The sequence below is a fragment of the Platichthys flesus genome, chromosome 10, assembly GCF_949316205.1.
Source record: "Platichthys flesus chromosome 10, fPlaFle2.1, whole genome shotgun sequence".
NCBI classification, from domain to species: Eukaryota; Metazoa; Chordata; class Actinopteri; order Pleuronectiformes; family Pleuronectidae; genus Platichthys; species Platichthys flesus.
Window position 1 is genome coordinate 8,528,628 of NC_084954.1, and position 21,420 is coordinate 8,550,047.

At 41.8% G+C, this 21,420-nt stretch overlaps 1 protein-coding gene across 5 annotated transcripts; it reads left to right on the top strand.

The window, feature by feature from the left end:
- Positions 1–859: 859 nt before the first annotated feature.
- Positions 860–19,536, top strand: grm1b (glutamate receptor, metabotropic 1b). 5 transcript variants are annotated; one of them, XM_062398123.1, is made up of 9 exons: positions 860–915; positions 2,320–3,144; positions 4,476–4,725; positions 9,167–9,402; positions 12,362–12,608; positions 13,483–13,651; positions 14,277–14,403; positions 15,796–16,723; positions 17,407–19,536. In XM_062398123.1, exons 2-9 carry the CDS (start codon positions 2,436–2,438, stop codon positions 18,251–18,253), a joined length of 3,513 nt encoding a protein of 1,170 aa, XP_062254107.1. In that variant the 5' UTR covers positions 860–915; positions 2,320–2,435; the 3' UTR covers positions 18,254–19,536. The 5 variants fall into 5 exon arrangements, with proteins under 5 accessions (XP_062254107.1, XP_062254111.1, XP_062254109.1 ...); XM_062398127.1 differs by lacking the exon at positions 860–915 and adding an exon at positions 16,837–16,867 and having other exon boundaries at positions 2,010–3,144; positions 17,442–17,540; XM_062398125.1 differs by lacking the exon at positions 860–915 and adding an exon at positions 16,837–16,867 and having other exon boundaries at positions 2,010–3,144; positions 17,407–17,516.
- Positions 19,537–21,420: the final 1,884 nt, after the last annotated feature.

Below are 21,420 nucleotides of genomic sequence, written 5' to 3' on the forward strand. Positions count from 1 at the left end.
CTAAAATACATATTTTTACATGAGAACAATCACATAAACCTAATACTACACAACAAAATTAAGTCTTTTGGAAAAAACAAATACAAAAATGAATTATACTCTTCTCCCTTTTATTCAGTTCTTTATTATTACTTCTATGAATATACAATTATAATCATTGTTACTACAGTTTACTCCAACAACAATAACAAATGTATTCTGCTGAGCGAGGTTTTGGATGTAGTACCGACTTTTAGCCACAGGGTAGCAGCAAAGCACGATTCCTTTACGGCTGCAGGGGTGTATTGAAAGTGCATCACGTCTGTCAGCTGCACGCACGACGCAGCTGTAGGGCCGTGCACGTCAAGTTTTAACTGTCTCTATATAGTTTTCATTAGGAACGCAAAACGCCTTGCACACAAAGATATGGCACAGCAGGTTAAATACCAACATTTACATAGACATTCATGTTATATGTCGTCCCCCACTAATGGCCTGACTTGGTGTTATAGTGTCTGAATCGTGTGTGTGTGTGTGTGTGTTTGTGTGTGTGTATGTGTGTGTGTGTGTGTGTGTGTGCGTGCGTGTGTGTGTGTGTGTGTGTGTATGTGTGTGTGTGTGTGTTTGGGTGTGTGTGTGTCTGTGTGTGTGAACCGTGGTTTCAAATCAGGGGCACTGCAGTGAGCGTGACCCGTTTTCAAGATGCAGTGAGGAAGAAGAGGAGGAGAAGGGGGCACCTCATGATCAGTGCAGAGGGAGAGAGGGAGAGGGAGAGGGAGAGGGAGAGGGAGAGGGAGAGAGAGAGAGAGAGAGAGAGGGAGAGAGGGGGAGAGAGACTCTCATTGTTTCCACAGCAGAGAGAGAGAGAGAGAGAGAGGAGCTGGAGTCCAGAGGAGACACAGTCACAGCCGCGATGTCCCGACCTGTCTGCTGCAGGTAGGTAAAGTCATGACAGTCGTTTAGGCACTGACTCACCTGAACGTGCACGAGTTTTCAGTGATGATCTGTCAGTTAAGCTTCACGCTCTGATTGGGCTGAATGTGCATGTGCGTGTGCATGTACATGTGCATGCAGGTGACGTGATGTTGAAACCTGTAAATGACACCGGTTGCAGATTTGCGTCTTTAGAGCTAAAGTCAAAGATAGGACGATGATTCAGAGGGAGGTCTGTGTGCGTGTTTCTGTGCACGCGCGCGTGTGTATGTGTGTGTGTGTGTGTGTGTGTGTGTGTTAGGTCTGAGGGATAAAGTTGGAGAAACAGTCGCAGGTTGAAATAGAGAATCGTCTGTAACAGATGCAACTGTCCATGGTGCTGAAGCTCAAAACGATTCTCCATCATCACATGTGTAACTTTGTTATTTGCATTCAGCATCTTTAAAGCTTCATGTTAGTTGTCTTGATTTCCTCCTGCGTATCTGTTAGAAATCAGTAAGAGCAGCCAGTAAACTATTTATATGAGCAAGTATGGGATGTATGTAAAATAGCACCGTCACAAATAGGGCAAGGATCAGTGTGGCTGATGAGACGCTCAATCCTCTCGCCTACCCATCGAAACTTCTCCCATCTGGACAATGTGATGCCTCTATATACAAAAAAAACAGATACTTTTTTTTAAATTTATTCTATAAATCTTTAAACATGCACAAAAATGAGGATGTTCAGAACTCTAACTGTGCCAATCCAGGACTGCTTAAAGATGCAATGTACCTCTATAAGTGTTGCCTTGGGATTATTTCTGCAAACCAATTTCCATAGAAAGAATTGATTCTATTCTGGATCTTTACTCACTTGGCATAACTAAATCAGTATTCACCTTATTCTGCATGTTCTTTAGTCTGTTTTACATGTTTTGCATCATTCATTTCAGAATATTAGGGTGTAATCAACATTTTAGAGGGTTATGATTTGATCAATTGAATGAAACAAACGGTTAGATAAATCAAAAGAATTAAATGCATGGGGCTGTAAATGTAAGGCTGGATGAGCTACGGGTAAAAGTTGGCAAAACTCCTGTGCATACCAGATATATGTATATGATATGTATATGTGTATGTACTGTATGTGTATAGAGGGGCCTAACCAATTGTTAAAATAAACCATTTTACACAGGAAAAAAGAAAATAGTTTGCTTAAAAATAGATTAGGGACACTGGAAGAATAACAAAATATCTTCCTAAAAGAGAATCTCTTTTCTTTTTGCTTAGAAATGATCAGCTGATTACTAAGATACTCATGTTTTTTTGTGTGGTTGATAGACTGATTGATCAGTTAATGAATCCCTGTAGGTCATGTTAAATGAGGGAAATTAAGGAATTAAAGCCCTGTGTCTTTCACATCCAGGATGACGACACTGGAGAAGAAGCAGCTGAGGTCATTGCCGTCTCATCCACAAGAGGATTGATGGACCTCCATTATGATCAAGGGGACATGATTCTACATTCAGCTCCTGTGGCACAATGTCCAGCATGATTTATCTGACTGCCAGTTTGTATTTGCTTGTTTTACTGTTCGAGGCTGTTGAGTTGTCCAAGGGCAAGTATGAGAGGTCGGTGGTGCCGAGCTCTGCCTCCCGCCTGGTGGCCAGGATGGACGGGGATATTATAATCGGCGCCCTCTTCTCCGTCCACCACCAACCGTCGGCTGAGAAGGTGGCAGATAGGAAATGTGGGGAGGTCCGCGAGCAGTACGGCATCCAAAGAGTGGAGGCCATGTTCCACGCCTTGGATCGGATTAACTCGGACCCGAACCTGTTGCCCAACATCACCCTGGGCTGTGAGATCAGGGACTCCTGCTGGCACTCCTCCGTGGCCCTGGAGCAGAGCATCGAGTTCATACGAGACTCGCTCATCTCCATCCGGGACGACAAGGACGGCTCCAAGTGGTGCATCGAGGGGGTGCCGTCCAGTCAGCCGCCATCAACCAAGAAGCCCATAGCCGGGGTCATCGGGCCCGGCTCAAGCTCTGTGGCGATTCAAGTCCAAAACCTCCTGCAGCTGTTTAACATCCCGCAGATCGCCTATTCTGCAACTAGCATCGATCTCAGTGACAAGACTTTGTTTAAGTACTTTCTCAGGGTGGTGCCTTCAGACACACTTCAAGCCAGGGCCCTGTTGGACATTATCAAACGATACAACTGGACCTACGTGTCTGCAGTGCACACAGAGGGTAAGACTCATTCATTGCTTCAGAATTGCAAGTCCACAGAAAAACAAGAGATTTCTCTAAAAAAATTATCAAAATTGAAATAAAGGCCAAAATATCCCAAATATGACTTGAGAACAGTGTTTGTCATGATGTAATAACCTGTTTGATTGGATCGACCCTGAGTCCTAACCCCACACGTCCACTTCCAGATGAAAACTTAAGGCCCAAACTCTGTAGCCCTGATGAACTTTTTCAGAGCCTAAACAAGACATTGTGTCTTTAACAAGTTGACTTGAAGACACAATAGTCAATAGAATATTCTGTCTGTAAGGAATCAACAGTCCTGTTTTCTCTGTTCCTTCTGAAACACCTGGAAAACAGGAGACAAGATGACACAAGAAAGAAGCTGCATCATGAGACAGGGGCTCTGAATATATCAAATATCAAATATGAGTATAACATTATAAAGACTTTTTGGTTGACAGACAGTTTTCTCGAGGTTCATTCATGTGACATCAGAATAAGCAGAGAGGGAAATAGAAAGTGTTTTTCTCCTTGATGTTTGATGTTTGATCATTTTTCATCTTCTCTACATCAGTTAATCATTGCATTGAGAAAAGATCAAAGATAAACTCTGCAGCTACACCATGAGTCGCCATTTCCTTCCCACACATCCTTGGATCTCCTTGAAAAAAAACATTTGCTTACTTTGTAATGAAAACAGATAAATCCAGATTGCACACTGAAAACACATAATCATGTCAAAGGATGTATACATTCAAGCAAAGATTATGATAATTAATATACCCCCCACATGAACAAGTGTCAGATGTAATACTTGAAATACTCAATCTATTTTTATTTATTTATTTATTGAGGGAATATGAGCTGATCTAATTGAAATCTGGAAGGCATTCTTTATTTACCATCTTTATAATCTGCATATTTGTACTTGTTATAAGGCGTTTCAGGGGCAGAGAGAGGATGTCTGCTGGCTTTGTCAGTGATGTTGTATACTTGCTGGTTGGGGACATCTGGAGAGGCAACCTAAAAGATGATAAGTGCTTCTCTCGTCATCAGTGAACAGTGGAGGTCACCTTCACCCAGTGTGCTCCAGTTGTGCTCCTCGTGTTTCCATAAAAAGAAATCTGGGGACACAACGGACCAGTTTAAAGCTGAAGGGACAGATGTGTGTTCTCAGCAAAACGTTCCCTGGATAGTTTTAACAGAATGAAGAAGAACAAAAAAATAAATAATTGAAATCCAGAGGGAACTTTTAAATCCAAACCCATTGATCTCTCCCTCCCTCCCGTGAGTGAAGCTCCCCTGACAGCGCCTCTTGTCTTTCTCAGGTAACTACGGGGAGAGTGGGATGGAAGTGTTCAAAGAGCTCGCCTCGCAGGACGGCATCTGCATCGCCCATTCTGACAAGATCTACAGCAACGCCGGCGAGAAGCACTTCGACAGGCTGCTGAGGAAACTGCGCGAGCGTCTGCCAAAGGCCCGAGTGGTTGTCTGCTTCTGTGAAGGCATGACAGTCCGCGGCCTGCTCATGGCCATGAGACGGCTCGGAGTAGCCGGAGAGTTCCTCCTAATTGGAAGGTTTGTAAGAGATTGTTTTCCCACGGGGGGGGGGGGGGGGGGGGGGGGGGGGTAGTTTTGTGTGTTATGTTTTCTGTTTGAGGAGAAGCACACACGTTTTCAAAATTACTGAAATAAAAGAAAGCTTTCTTTCATTTTAGCAGTCGGTTTTTGACAGATTTTAAAGAAGAATTGATCCGGATAATTGAAAGTTTCAATCCCAAAAAGGTTAAATAAAACTTTTCCCATTGTTCCACACTGATTGATGACATTCGTGGCAAGATAAAGCTATAGCTTTCAGCTGCATCACAAGATGGTGTTTGTTGACGATAACTGGAACAATCTTACATCAAGGTCCAGTTAGTAACTGCTCTGAAGCTTTAGATTGCATCCCTCATTCTTCCTCAGTGAATTGATTTTCATTTCCTGAGCACTTTGCTTTCTTGTTTGTTTGTTTTGTTTGTTTGTTCAGAATATAAGCTTTAGATTGTCTCTCTCGCTCTATTATTTGTGCTGATACCTTGCAAAATGTATGCAAGACAACACACACCCACACGCAAACACACACACACACACACACACACCCACACACACACACCCACACACACACACACAGACAGGGGGTGAAAACAATAACAATAATCTGCTACACAGGCCTGCAGGGTCATAAACAATCAGGATAAAATATAAATAATAAAAATCATTATTATTATATTTGATAACTTATTTGTATGGCACTTATCCAAACAAGGTTAGAAAGTTCTTCACAACATAAATGGCAAAAAACGAATGGATTAAAAAAAAAGGGTTTCCAATTCAGTTCAGCAAATTAACGCCGTGACACTGACATTGATAATTATTTAAACACATCAAAACATGAGATTATCAATTCATAGACATTTTTTCCAAACAAACAACACCAATGTTCTGTGAGGAAAACACAGATGCTGAATTCTCTGTTATAATCTGCAGCCCCACTCAGGATGGAAGGTCTACACCAAAGTTCATATAGAAGCAGAATATCCTTTCTTCTTCTTCTGGGAGTAGAGTTCCTGTGAAAGCAGAAGATGCTTTGAGTCAGGCTCAGTAATGAATAATGCATCCGTGCAGCGAGCTCCCCCTCTCGCTGTCAGATCACAGGCAGGATGGGCTAATATGGGACAGCACCTCCAGCATAAGCTGGGGAATGTGGAAGCAGTGAACATCAAAGCTCATATCAGCACTTATAGCAGACACGCCGTAGTCTCAGCCAATCTCGAGTCCTGTTAGGAGTGTTTGGAACACCTGAAACAAGACTGGGGGGAAAGCTGTTATGGTTAATTTACTTGAGAAACGGTCCGCTAATGTGTGGCGGCCTAATTCACAGAGGCTGACGACTCAAACCGCCTCCTCCGAAACCCAGAATGATGAAATGCATGTGTGTGTGGGGGGGAGAAATAGGGCGTTTTAAAGTCTAAACTCTTGTTCCTTCCACTCGAGTTTGCACTGCTGCTAAAAGGAGGGCCTGAGTTTGGTGGAGCGGTTTATGTTTATGTGTGTGTGTAAGAAAGACAGAAACAGTGTGTGTGTGTGTGTGTGTGCATTTTTCTGGGTCAAGGAGACTACTGAAAAAGGAAAATGTTTTTTTTTAGAGCGATGCAGTAAGTGAACACACGCAGGCCCGTGTAATGGGCCAATCGGAAACGCCCGAGGTGCTGGTCATCAGCCATCCGTCTTCCGCTGCGTGGAGGATGAAAGAAACGTCTGCTCTCACACCACAGATCACACACGTGTCAAACAGCAGAACAACTCGTTTGATTCAACTCTCGTGCGAAAGCTGCCGTTGCCTTGGAAACGATTAAAGAATATACCAGTTTTGCAAATACTTGGTCGATGCCTAGTTAATGTCCTCAACATTATTCTGAACCCTGCGTGAGGATTTTCATTAACGTCGTCTGATGAATGCCGAAAATAAACGACCCGTAGTTGTGTGATATTAGAACTGTGTTGTGGGTCTGTGCTGTGAACGTGCGTTGGTTGACGTCAGAGCTGCAGGTTTTTGGCGCTCGCAGCGTTGGACTGGGGGGAGGGGAGGGGGGGGGGGTGTTGTGTGATGCTGGGAAGCAGATGGCCAGGTACCGATGATACTGTCGCACTGGAGAACAGTGGTCAGGTCGTCTCTTGAAGTGGGAGCCAAGCCACACGTGCTGCTGGCGTCGCTTTGTAAAAACCACAGACGTGAAGGCTGGTCGCTGATATTTTTGTCCTGCAGATGAACTCGTGCAACAATCACCAACTTTGAAAATTCATCCGATTTGGATTTTGTTTCGCCCCAGATTCTCCTGTGTCTCTGTGGAAAAGCCTCTGAAACAGCAAATTACAAATGAATTAGTCAATGTACGATGCTCACATTCTGATTGGTCGTGCTCTATGTTTGATGTTTAAAGTAGGTGCAATGTTTTATCATGCCAACATTTGCTAACTAGGTGTGTTATCAAAGTACAACTGAGGCTCATGGGAATCTCATTGGTTTTGCAGGTATTTAATCACAAAACGTAATAATGGCGACATCAAAGTTGGCAAATGAGTGAGGCAAATACATTACCGTGAATCATTACATTACATTACATGTCATTTAGCTGACGCTTTTGTCCAAAGCGACTTACATTTTTTGAACACTCAGCATTTATGAGGGGCTATTTAGGGGTTCAGTATCTTGCCAAGGACACTTAGGCATGCAGATGGGAAAGAGTGGGATTCGAACCGGCAACCTTCTTGTTGCAGAAGACCCACTCTATCACCTAGGCCACGCTCTCCCCAATCATCAACGTTTTTAAAATTCATCCTCAGGGGTTCAAGAATATCTGTAGAAGCCTTGTTAGCACAGGTAAATATAGAGAATCTAAAAATCACATATGTCAGTGCTTGTTGGAAAATCAAGGGATTGAAAGCCGATCATGACGGTTTTCATCCTCCATGAGTTTGTCCTTCTGGGTCTTTGTTCTGAGTTTTGCAGCAGCTTTACTTTAACCAGGGAGAAGTATGAACTTTTCTCAAGGTCCTTTGGGGACGTGACATGAATACGTTTTTAGATGGTGGATTTTGGAACTGATTTGACATCTCTGGTTCAGTTTAGCTCAAAGTTCAACAATACACAAATATACCTGACTGTTTTTTTGATGTTCAGAGACAGTGAGTTGACATCTGTCTTACAATCATCCTTCTTCTGTGGGAAAGGAGGAAACTGTACTTTTTTTTCTGGTGAGTTGTTGCAGTAGAGCGAGCTGCTCTCTGTGCCACATCCTCCTCATTAATGCTTTTTCAGGTCTCCATCTTCCAAATCCTCCTTCATATTTGACTCATAGAAGTAACTCCAGCTCCTGTGATTGTGTCTACGGACTTTTTCCTTTTCTCCCCCCCCCCCAAGAACAGTGAACTCTCTATGCCCGGCAGCAGGAGGCTGAGAGAGAAGCAGAGTCAGGGAAACAAAAGGGAGAAGATTTCTGCAGGATTCAGCCTCAGTCTGGTTTTTCAGGCTGCATGTGGTGCAGCAAAAATAACAGCAGGAAATAACTGTTTGTTGGCTGCTATAAAATTGTGACTTTTAGAGCTGTTAAAAATGGGGTTTGGTTTATATAAGTATTCTTGTATTTCAATAATTTTAACTTTTCAGAGAGCTGTTTAAGTAATGTAGATCTATTTAATTGGAAAAATGTTTTTTAAACCAAAGCTTTACAGACATACACAAGCAAGTTATCCTTCAGCATCTAGACCCCAGTTTTTTTTTTATGTCACCTGTATTAACATTACATGCGAGTCACTGACTAAAACATGCATTTCCAGAATCCTCAAAGACTTCTCTAATTGCATAATTTCTTTATGAAAATATCCAAAGTGACATTAAGAGGTAGAGATTGATTAAGATAGAGATAGAGATAATCCTTAAAGTATAATTCAGTTTCAAGCAGTTCCAAAGAATCCATGCTTCAGTGAATCCCACAACTCCTAGTGAACATAACTTCACATAATCATTTCGAATTACACACATACATGTCAAGTAAAATGTTGTATGTAGTAGAATATAGTAACACAGGAGATTTACAGTACTGACTATAGGATGCCAGCATTATAGATCATAGACATTAGTGAAGGTTGTGACCTGGGAAGACATCAACAGAGGCTGCAAAGAAAAGTGAGAGTTATTATTCACTCATATATGGACTTCTTCCAAAAAAGCAATATAAAGCCAAGAGTCACAAACCGCCTCTGTTGTAAAATGGAAAAAAGGTTCTAAACAGAATCTGGAAATATCTTAGTAAGTGTTGTTAATGGCCTATTATGTTTTTTTTGTTAAAAGTCATTAGGTATTATTTTCCCGAAAGAAAAACACATTAGGCTCTTTGACTCAAACTTCTGAATAATACATGGGAATGTACAAACTGGGGCTGGTTTAGCACTAAGTGTGGCGTGTTCCTCTCTCCAGTGACGGCTGGGCCGACCGCATCGAGGTGGTGGAGGGCTACGAACAGGAGGCGGTGGGCGGCATCACCGTGAAGCTGCAGTCCGACGAGGTCTCCTCCTTCGACGACTACTTCCTGAGGCTCCGGCTCAGCACCAACACCCGCAACCCCTGGTTCCCCGAGTTCTGGCAGTACCGCTTCCAGTGCCGCCTCCCTGGACACCCGCAGGAGAACATGAATTATGCACGCAACTGCTCAGGTAGCTAAACAACCGGTGGAGCAATTACGATGCTTCCTGCAGCTCTTCCTGGTTTACAGTTTTTACGCTGCCGTGCACATCAGCGTGTCTCCTTGAGCTGCTGTGACGTGTGCAAAGCTCGGAGCATGATGCCAAAAGGCCCCGTAAACTGGAACACACTCTTTTTAATTATGAATGAGACGTGCCAGAGGTTAGAATTCTCCCGGAGTCACCTCAATAACACCTATTTTCTCACATTGTTCATTTCTGTGACACGTGGCTTTACAGAGGATGAGGATCTAGGTAACTTAAATCCTTTTTTCTCTTGCAAAGGAACAAAGTAAATGCATTAGCTTAAATTCTTGGTTTCAGGAAACAATGCTCAACAAGCACGTTTCCAAAAATATCTTTTCACATACTGCTCATACTTATTTTTATTTTTTTGGTTTTAAAAATAAGTGTCCAAATGTATATATTTACGTTTACAATCTTGCAGTAAAAGTGGATAGGCACCTTCTATTTTCAAAAACTTTATTTTAAGTGTATTGATAAACGTAAATATAAAATTATGCATGCAGCAAGAAACGACATCGTACGCCTCAGTTGACAGCTCACAAGATTATTCTATGAATTTGTTTTTGCCATAGCCCCCTCCTTCCTTTTTGCACTTGTTTTAATCTTCTTACCTTTGCAGCATTTACACCTTTTTTTTTAAATATTTATACAAGGAATAGAGCATCTCCCCTTTATTGTGCCCATACCTCAAGCTTTTACTCAACCATCATATTTTAATGGCAGATGATAGACTCTTTATTTTTGTCTCGTAAGTGGGGGTAGAGTTACAGTTTGCTGTCCTGTTCTATCGTTTCTTTATCTATAATATATGTCTTTATTTATTTATTTTGATGTAGAACTCCAGGACGGTGAGTGAATTCCTCTGAATGGATTGTTAACGCTCCTCACTTTGGCAATATACATATATAAATATATATATATAGAGGTCGACTGGTATTAAGATACTTTTAATCCTGTGTTGTGATAATTAAAGTGTGTTTTATTCACAATTACCTAAAATTATGATTAATCTCAGTCCACCTCTAATATATGAAGCTATTGGGATGTTTCTATTTATGTGTTGTATTTATTTTTTTGTGACATTGCAGTGAGAGCAGCCCAACAATTGGTTCTTATCTGCTCTCACTTTGTGCTCTCGCACCCTTTCTGGCCTTGAGACAGTATAAAACAGCCCAATAACATTTGAGTGAGATGGTAACACACTTAAGTTGCATGTAGCCGCAGAGACGGTAAAGAAGTTTGCATTTGTGCAAATTAGAGTTGAACTGATGTGACACACCGAGACGTTCAGTTGTCCCATAGCCGACTCCCTCCATCGTGCAGCAGTAGGTCCTCTGCTTGCATGCTGACATCATGACATCATTGCATCATAGTGAGTGAAGCGAGAGAAACGCCAAGGAGCCGTTAACTAGGTCATCGACAGCAGTTCCCGCCGGACGCTCAACCAGCTGCCTTTACCCAGTGGACTTTGCAGTTAATGTGTTTGTTTGCACTGCAGACAGTGTCCCAGCAGATACAGCTAAATGTTGAGTGGGGTAATTCTGTTTCTCTTGTATCAGGTGACAATGTTACGGAGAAATGATGAATGTAGATGGAACACAGAGAATTCCTACTGTATCTCCGCCAAGGCAGCAAAATCCGCACATTTGTTATTTTAATATGTGAGAAAATATTGGAAAGAAATATGTCAAATAAAACATGAGAATAGAGCACAGCTTATGTTTGGCCAATCTGGCAGTAGAAGGTCACTCGCCATATCAAAGAAAGTGAAAAATTCTTCGATCTGCCCATTTATCAGGATCTGCTGCAAAATGGAATAGCTTCTTCCTTGGGTCATGCACCACCCCTCCACAATAGTTTCTGTATAATTCTCCAAAAAGACAAACAGATTTACAAATGCAGATGGAAAAGTAATGTCCTTGCAGAGGTAAATAACAAGAATTGTGGTTGTTTTTCTCTGCCAACGAATGAGTTGCAGGAAATATGATCATAATCTCCACTTCTGTTCCTGAGGTGTTTAAAAACATCTTGAAGTGTAATTATGATGTCAAAGTGAAGAGATGAAACTTTGGACAAAGGTTTGTCATCACTTACTAATTGTTTCCTATTAGAAGACTGTGTTAAATTCATGATTTCATGATTAGTTTATTCATGTTTGAGTTATGGCCACGGATGTGACCTTGACCTTTGACCTTGACAACCAAATCCTAATCGGTTAATCTTTGAGTCCAATTGATATTTGAAGAATCGTTAATTAGTTTGTTTTTATCCGTCTCTGCCATGTGCTGATTTGACAGGGTCGTTTCTACTTTGGGAAAAGACTCTTTTCCCAGAGTTTTTTTAGCTTTCATTTTTTTAGCTTTCATTACACTAACTGATAGGGTGTGTTTGAACACAGCACACTGTTTGCATATACGAGTATGAATCATTTCTCTCACATTCACTCGTCGTGTTTGTTTGAAGGAAAAAAATATGCAGAGAGACGACAGGAGATCCAAACTCATGAGAACGACGGGTTGGTGGATTTTTCCTAGTTGAAGAGACAGGTGTTTAGCCGCACAGGGTTTCAAACCCAATTCCAATGAAACCCTGTGTCCTGAAAGCACAAAGGCACAGTCCTGCCATGGTAACATTTCCTGAGACGTCCAGCTCCTTTGAATCCGCCTCCCACACAGGAAAAGACGTGTAGCTTGCTGCCGGCAGAGAGTAATGATAAGACTGCATCTGTGAGCACCCTATCACTGCTTTGTAATAAGTGACGTCATGCAACACACACCTGAAAGTTAGACAAGTCTTGAAACGCTTAACACGCTACCGCTTGCAGCAATGAAGCCCCTCCTGTAAGGCTGTTAATGAGATGCATATGATGGGGATGAGTCCTCACTGTTCCCTCGTGTGTGGACAGGTTACGAAAGTCTGGAGGACAACTACGTTCAGGACAGCAAGATGGGCTTCGTCATCAACGCCATCTACGCCATGGCCCACGGGCTGCATGACATGCACACTCACCTGTGCTACGGCCACGTGGGGCTGTGCGATAACATGAAACCCGTTGATGGCAGCCACCTGCTGGACTTTCTGCTCAAGACGTCCTTCACTGGTGTCTCTGGGGAGGACATATGGTTCGACGAGAACGGGGACTCACCCGGGAGGTAAAATTTATATTTTTGTTCCCAGCAGTAATTCTTAAAAAAGTCCAAGAGGTTTGTGGTTTCACTCGAATCACTACGACCGCAGACTAAATTTGATATCCTTCAAAAGGAATTCCATCCTCTCCTGTGTAAGTAATGGAAATAAGAGTTTGCATCCTTACAGTTCTTCACTGATGAAAGATTAATAAAATACTGCACAACTTTTCAACAATTCATCTCTAAACAGTTTGTATCTTCAGGGCCAGGGCCACTACATCAATTTGATAAAACTCTATACAAATCTGTGTATTGATTAGGTATTAGGTGAAAATCAATTAAAAATATAAATTATTGTGCCAAAGTGTGTTTATCAGAAGAAGTAATGCTGAACTTATATTTCAGAAGACTGTGAAACTCCTGTCAGTCTGTATAATTGCATAATTTTTGTATCAGTCATATCAGGGAAATTTTAACTGTGCAAAAAGAATTGCACTAATCTGATTTCATGACTTCTAATACATCTAATCAAACACATAAAAAAAATAAAACACAGAGATAAATAGAATATATAATTTTTCATTAACACACTTTAAAAAGGGCTTTTTATCTTTTCCCTTCTTATCTTGTCCCTTTCTTCAACTATTGTCCTTCACCGAGAGGAACTGAAACTGCCTCGTCAGGTGAGGGTGGGTTTTCATTGCAAATCAGAGAGCAAGTGAGGTGAAAGCCAGAAATATCAGCACCAGGAACTATCGATCAACCCGCTGACAGGCCCCCTGCTGATAAAATACTCCTTTTCTCTTCTAAGTGGCTGTAAAGAACTCTTATTTCCCCTTAGGAATTGATTCAGCGTCTGGAGCTCTCCTCTAACTCCTCGCTCTCCGTTCACCTTCAGGTATGAGATTATGAACTTCCAGCGCGTGGAGTCCGGTGTTTACGACTACATCAACACTGGCTCCTGGCACGAGGGCGTCCTCAGTCTTGATGATGAAATGCTCCACATGAACCTCAGCGACATAGTCCGCTCTGTCTGCAGTGAGCCCTGCTCCAAAGGAGAGATCAAGGCAAATATACAACCTCTACATGTTGTGAACGTATACTGTTAAAACACATTCTGGGTTGCCAGGTTGGGGAAAATGACGTTGAATGGCGTTTATCGTTTATATTTGGTAAGGATTCAGTTTTAAAAGAGGGAAATCTATTAATTAATTCTCAGATAATTACTGAAACAAAGTGTGTAGTTAAACATGTTAATAGGCAGTTAAATATACTTTAATTATCAGGTCTATGTTGTAAGTGTGAATATGAACTTTAATAATATCCCATCACTTGGCGACCCAAAATTTGTTGTTGCTGGATTAGAACTACTGTAAAAATTACCATTAGTAAAACCATTATTCAAATCCAATCAGTCATTTGTAAATTAAACTGTTGTATTAATATGTTATTTACAAATTCTGTAAACATAATCTATTAATTCACTTTATGGCTTTATGCAAAAGTTAAAAAAAAGAACTATATGAATTATAAACAATTGTGAAACTTTTATATACCTGGATTTATCTTTGTCAACTTAAAAATCTTTCTATCTAGATTTTTCTATCTAAATGATATTTTACACAAACAACCTCAGACAGGTAATTGTCATGAAATGTATCATGACATGTCTTTGTATGTTTCACTGAGCAGGTGATCAGGAAGGGGGAGGTGAGCTGCTGCTGGATTTGCACGGCCTGCAAAGACAATGAGATCGTCCAGGACGAGTTCACGTGCAAGGCCTGTGAGCTGGGCTGGTGGCCGGACACTGAGCTGGAAGGTGGGTTTGTTCTCTTTTACTCTGCTTTTTTGTTACTTCAACATTTTTGGTAATATGCTAATTTGCTTCCTTGCTGAGAGCTCACTGTTAAATATAAGGCTATATAAAGTAGGTAGTTGACTTTGCTGTGAGTAAAGTCGGGAAACAATGGAAAACTGGGTGAAGCACTCAGTAAAGAGCAAAATCGGCCAATAAGGTTTTTCTTAAAGGTTCGGTGTCTAGAATTTGTCATAAAGTTGTCATAAAAACTCAAAACATTTTTTACTTTGTCCAGTCTGGGCAACTGTAAAAAAAACATGTCTGCCTCCGTAGAGAGGACCTGTTTCCTCCTGTTTCCAGCCTTTTTGCTAAGCTATGCTAATCGGCTCCTTCACATATGACGTGCCGCTTCATGTGCGATACGATTGTGGTTTAATTTAATCTCTGCAAAACGTACCCAAGACAAATACCTCACCTGATAAGAGGAGAAGATTTTGCTGCTCTGCAAAATACCTTCCCATCAAAATTAATTTAGTGGCCACAGGCTGAGTTCCTGTAGCCTGATGCTCCCAGAGATGAGAGATATTTTAAAATGCAATTAGAGGCTGTGTAAAAAAGTTAAGTTCCTCTAAGCTTTTCCTCACCTCCTCCCCCCACCTGCATTCTGCACAGTTTGTCATGCTGAGATTCTTCTGGCAGCACTTTCTCATAAACCTGTCCTGTCCTAGTTTCACTGCCTTCCCATGACATCTGAGAGCCATTCATCATCTTCAGCGTTTTACCCGACAACAGCCTCACTTCACTTACTGCTCCTCTGGCCCACTTTCAAAGGCCCCTCTGTGCCGCTCAAAGGCCCTTTTTTTAATAAGGACCGTCCTGCCTCCACGCAACCCGAAAATCTTTGGCTATTAGAAAAATGTGGAGCACAAAGGTGACAAGTATTTACTGGAGTTTAAATATATAAATATAAAATCCCCCTTCTGTTTAATGTTAAGTCAATCAGATTTCCAAACTGTGTTCTCAACATGAAGCTGAAAACAGATCTGATTTGGATCCATGAAAAACGCAGCGTTTTCTCTTTGTCCTGCTGCATTGGCCCCGTCCCTCCATGGCTGTGGCCCAGCCTGGCCGTGGCTCAGTAGAAAGGGGTTTATTTATAGTTGAGCTAAAAACCTACTTCGAGACTTAGCGCATTTTCACAGGCTAAAATCTATTTGATTCATTTTGAAAGATTTCACACAACAAGACCTAAGAATCTTTTCATTCTCTCTGGGCAAAGTCACGTTTGATTGAGCACTTTTAGAATCCAAAGTTTTTCCAACTGGCTTGTCCCGAGAAATATGAATATTTTACAAGTTGCTTTTAGTATCTTGTGACTTGTTTATTTATTCTTGTGTTTTTCTCCCTTTTCAGGCTGTGAACCAATCCCCTTGCACTACCTGGAGTGGAGCAATCCAGAGTCCATCATCCAGGTGGTCCTCTCCTGCCTGGGCATCCTGGTCACGTCGTTTGTTGCCTTTATCTTTGTCTTGTACCGCGACACGCCCGTGGTCAAGTCCTCCAGCCGGGAGCTCTGCTACATCATCCTGGCAGGCATCTTCCTGGGCTATCTGTGTCCGTTCACCCTCATCGCCCGCCCCACCGTGGCCTCATGCTACCTCCAGCGGCTTCTGGTGGGACTCTCCGCCGCCATGTGCTACTCTGCCCTGGTGACCAAAACCAACCGCATCGCCCGTATCCTGGCAGGCAGCAAGAAGAAAATCTGCACCAGGAAGCCGAGGTTCATGAGCGCTTGGGCTCAGGTGGTTATCGCCTCTATCCTGATCAGTGTCCAGCTCACCTTGGAGGTCACCCTCATCGTCATGGAGCCGCCGGAACCAGTCAAATCCTACCCCAGCATCAGAGAAGTCTTCCTCATCTGCAACACCAGCAACTTCGTGGTCGTCGCCCCTCTGGGCTACAATGGCCTGCTTATCTTGAGCTGCACCTATTACGCCTTCAAGACCCGCAACGTTCCCGCAAATTTCAACGAAGCCAAATACATCGCCTTCACCATGTACACCACATGTATAATCTGGCTGGCGTTTGTGCCGATCTACTTCGGGAGCAACTACAAGATCATCACAACGTCCTTCTCCGTGAGCCTCAGCGTGACTGTAGCTTTGGGCTGTATGTTCTCACCAAAGATGTACATCATCATTGCCAAACCAGAGCGAAACGTGCGCAGCGCATTCACCACCTCCGATGCCGTGCGCATGCACGTCGGGGACGGCAAGGTTGTCTGCCGGAGCAACAGCCTACTCAACATGTTCAAGAGGAAGAAGAACCCTGGGAACGGCAGGTAGGTTCAGTAATTGAGTCTGAGTCTCGCTCCTGAGGCACCTCAGGGATGCTGGTTTTACTGTAATTCCCTCTCAAAGGGAACCTGACGTCTCACTGTATTCACTTTCATAGGATCACCTGTTGTAAAGTGTGACGGATATAGGTCAGTACTCAATTCACACAGCCATCTTAACCTTTAACCTGTTGGTAAAATTAAAACAAGCATCTCTGTGTGCTAAGGGATGATAAGTGAAATCACAAATACAGAGTACTGCAGGGTTTCTGCAGGTTCAACAAATTCAATTCAAAACTTTTTCCTAATGAATAATATTCTATATTAGGCTGTTTAAAAGTAAGGATGTATTAAAAACCAAGGAGGACAATATGGCCTATAATTATTAATAATGATATCTTATTATTAATAATTATTTTATATTCTAGAACTTTCCTGCAGTACAGAATCAGATACACAAACATTTAACCTGTGTCTTTTGTGGAGAAAAGAAAATATTCAAGGCCATTTTTAAATGGAAGTGAATTCAAAATTTTCTAACCTGCAGATACCCTGGAATAATACATGATATTAAAAATACTTTTTACATTATGGATAGTGTTTTTTACATGAGCCAAAAATTATATTCTTTTTTTGTCTCCACCTTCTGGGTTCCTGTGAAGTAACAGCCATCTTTATTTTGTTCATAGTTCTAATGGAAAGTCTGTGTCATGGTCTGAACCAGGTGCAAGACATCCTCCAAAAGGGGATCACATGTGGCACAGACTGTCAGTGCATGTGAAGAGACAGGACGCAGGTTCCAATCAGATGGCTGTCATCAAACCCTTAACTAACACATACCAAAACACAGCACTGGATTTCTCCAACCTCAGCACTAAGACTCTCTACAACGTGGCTGAGGAGGAGGAGAGTGACCTGATTGGATATAACCCCCCCATCACTCCCCCCATGATGGCCCACGGGCAGATACCTGCTTGCAGGCTGATAAAAGACGTGGGCGGGGAGGTGGGGGTCTTTACCCATGAGTATCTGCAGAAAAACACGATTTTCCCCCAACATGTCATCATGGACCACCTGCAGGAGGAAATGGTGGTGAGCAAATTCACCAGTGACGTCCCGGAGCTCAACGATATGATAGGCATGCCTGAGGCGGTGAGCGGCGGCATGCCCGTGTACCACCAGGCCCACCTCATCCAGCGGGAGCCCCTCCTGCCCCTGCACCTCGACCCATTCGACGAGGAACCCGCCTCCCCTCTGGAGGAGGACGGGATGGAGAACGAGCACTTTGGCCTTCTCCACGGCTACATGTACAACAACGCACACATTCACGACGAGGAGGACCTGGTGGAGATCAAATTAGCGATGGAGGATTCTCTGGCTCTGATGCCTCCCTCCCCCTTCCGAGATTGCCCCGTTCCCCCGATGAGCCCCTTCCCAAATTCGCCGGTGTCCGAGTCGATTCTGTGCAACCCCCCAAATGTGACGTACGCCTCCGTCATTCTCAAAGACTTCAAGCAGAGCTCGTCCACTCTGTGAGGGCAGCGATTACCAGTTGTACAATATTATTGCGTTTATAATGACTTGTGCTGTATGATACATAAGGAAAAGGTAAACCGGGGTCGGATGAGTCCGTTTCACTCTATAACTTCATAGCTTTGACAGGATAAGGGTGAACAACTTGGCGCCACATTTTTAACTTCTTTTAGATTTTAGATGAAAGTATTTGCTGATTGCGAACATATATTTCTACACCAACATAAGCTTTTAGGGTTCAAATAGAATTACTTCTCATGAGACCAATAATTAGGATTGTCTTTGTGTGTACTTTGGTGAATTAATGCCATTTAAATAGATTAATTTGATAAATATAGTACCTGATGTAACAATCAGATGAGTTTCTTGATTTTAAACAGAGTTATTGGTCAATAAAGTTTGTATGTATTAAATAGAAACAATTACATTTCAAGATAATGCGTTTTATGCTACACATTGTGCGTTTTTGTGATTTATCGGGAATTAAAGAAATTGAAAGTTGTGAAGGAATCTTTTGAAATTTTGGGAAGATCGCATATTTGACCATCTGACCAAAAACTATTATTGTACAGCCAACAGTAGTATGACTCTTCTCATCTAAATAATTTAATACAAAAATTTAGTGTATTTCCCTGAATATATCAAACTACTTCTTTGAGCTGTGCAGGATTAAGATTTTCACCTGTGAGATAATTTACAAGATTTCTTGTAAAAAAATATTGTCTGTGACTTTTTGATGGATGCAGCACTGCCAGACGAGTGCACTGACTGTATCACGAATGTAGCAGAGGACGTTCAAGTGCCACATTTTCATTACGATTTGTTTTGTACGTTTATGTCATTTCTATGTTCTTGAAATGCAATTTCAACTTTGTATCTTTTATAATTAGACGTCAGATTTCATAAATGTACAAATATATGTATAAGCTAACTGATATACATATGTATTGTGTGAATGTATGACTTGTGTATCATATTTTGGTATTCAGATTATATGCGTTACAGTATTAGAGATAACTCATTAGCTGTGTATGCTTATATTGTGTGATTGGCGCTGTAGATCAATCAGTTTCCTAAATATTTAGACTTAAACAGCTTATTGAAATCGTATAATGTGATATAGGGCTATTGTTGCTATTGTATTATTCTCAGTAAGCTCCTAATATGCAGCCTGATACAGTAGCCTATAAACGATATGGATTAAGTCTGCCATTTTAAACATATAGTTACTGTAGTGCATTTGAAGGAAACTTATTTGACTAGAGTAAATTAAATATTTGTATGCCTTTGTCTCCTCTTTTTCATGGTGAAATGTTTGGTGGTTCTGTGTCCTGTGTCCTTCTACTACAGCTGTTTTAAACCAGAGGTCAATGGTCAATGATTCATGGCTTTGGTTTGATGCAAGAAATTTAACAGAAGAAGTCATGCAGGGAACATGAAAAAGCTGCATCATCTTGCGTTGCATCACTGAAAACTAGGATGAAGGATACAAACCATCTGCTGAAGCTGGATGCCAGAGCAGTGGTGAGACTGCAGCTTTCGGGAAATGTGTCAAGATTAAGAAGTCGGTGTTGTAGCACATTCATCTGCCCCACAAAGCCCAAACACAGAAATAGCGTTTTACCTGAGAAGTCGTGGTCAGAGATAGATGTAGTATCTGTGAAAACAGCATGTGAAATTGGTAGTCACCTCAAAACAGAGATAAACATCCAACTGATTCCCCTGCAGCCTGGCGAAACATCCAAAGAGGAATTGCTTTATCTGTTGAAAGCCTAAAAAAACTGTATATTTCCTCCCCTGGCTGTTGAATTAGCAGTTGAACCATGTCAGTTTGGATTAACCGTTTTTTTGAAAATGTATTTATAAATTAAATTGCCCAGATCTCTTAGGCAAAGGGCCACACGAAGGCTGCATCTCGATAAATGTTTCCAACGCGAATCGAGTCGTGAATCCACAGCCACCACACAGAAGCTGCTTCAGAACGTCTGTGAGCTGCCTCGATAACTCTACACTCATATTTCTGGTTTGCCAGCTTCCTCAATATTGTGTGGATTGTGTGGGCCGCCTCATAAACACCTCTGTGGGGACAACTGAGCTCATCTCTCTGATAATCCGCTGATACAGTCAGGCTAATAAACAAAGCAGCATGACACACATCCTGCTGGGGAAGAGTCGGTGAAACTCCCTGTGCAACCAAGACCTGCTGGTGACTGACCTGCTGCAATCAGAGGTCAGAAACGGTCACCGCCATTTTCTCGAAAAAAAAAAAAAAACAAGAAGAGAAAACGTCCTCTAACAAATTAATAATTCAAGCTGTCAAACAAACCCTCTCACATATTCCTCCTCATCAAATGACAATCCGATCAGCCAATGCTCAGAGTGTTACTTGTGTGTTATGCAACCCATGCATGTAATTATCTGTTAATCACTTCACAGGGAGGAGAGCTGAGACCCATGCAGACGCGTCACGGCTCGCCTTGATGTGGCCAATAGCAGAGAAAAGCTATCAGCGTGACCTGATTTCACTGGAGGGAGGGAATATGTGAAAATGTAGCACACTGCTAACACACCACTCAGAGCAACCGTGTTAGTGAGTCTGCTAAACTGAATCATTATTATCAAACCAAAAATAATCATTGTGCAGGAAAAATATTGTATGTACCATTCTCCATTACTACAGCAAATGAATATGTTGGTAGCAATTAGTATCAAAGTTGGTTGTGATTGTTATTTTAATTACTTTAAATAGGGTTGCGTAATAGGTAAATCGCTAAATGGACGGAGCTCAGTGGGGAATAAAGTAAAACGAGCTGTATAGTGATGAAGTTCCAGTATTATATAAGATTTATATGAGATTAGAATTACTAAAAGTTAAAGTCCCTCAGATTTGTGTTTAATCACTATGCAGATATTGCATTTCATCACCAGTTCAAATGTACACATCCTGTGTGATGACCTTCATCATCTGACAAATTCTACTGTGGTCACACATTGGGAGCTTGAAGTAAAGCTTGACAAGTGACATTAGTTGCTGAATGAGATAATCCACCCACATTATATTACACTCTAGTGTCACAAACAATTATAGTTTAATTCAAGTTACAAAACTTTCAATTCTTATAAATTGTCATATTCTTAGTTTATCGTCATAGGGATCTACTTTATGGCCA

Coding starts and splice junctions, on each gene's coding strand:
- grm1b (XM_062398123.1), top strand. CDS start 2,436: ATGTCCAGCATGATTTATCTGACTGCCAGTTTGTATTTGCTTGTTTTA. Junction 3,145..4,475: donor GTCTGCAGTGCACACAGAGG/GTAAGACTCATT, acceptor TGTCTTTCTCAG/GTAACTACGGGGAGAGTGGG. Junction 4,726..9,166: donor GAGTTCCTCCTAATTGGAAG/GTTTGTAAGAGA, acceptor TCCTCTCTCCAG/TGACGGCTGGGCCGACCGCA.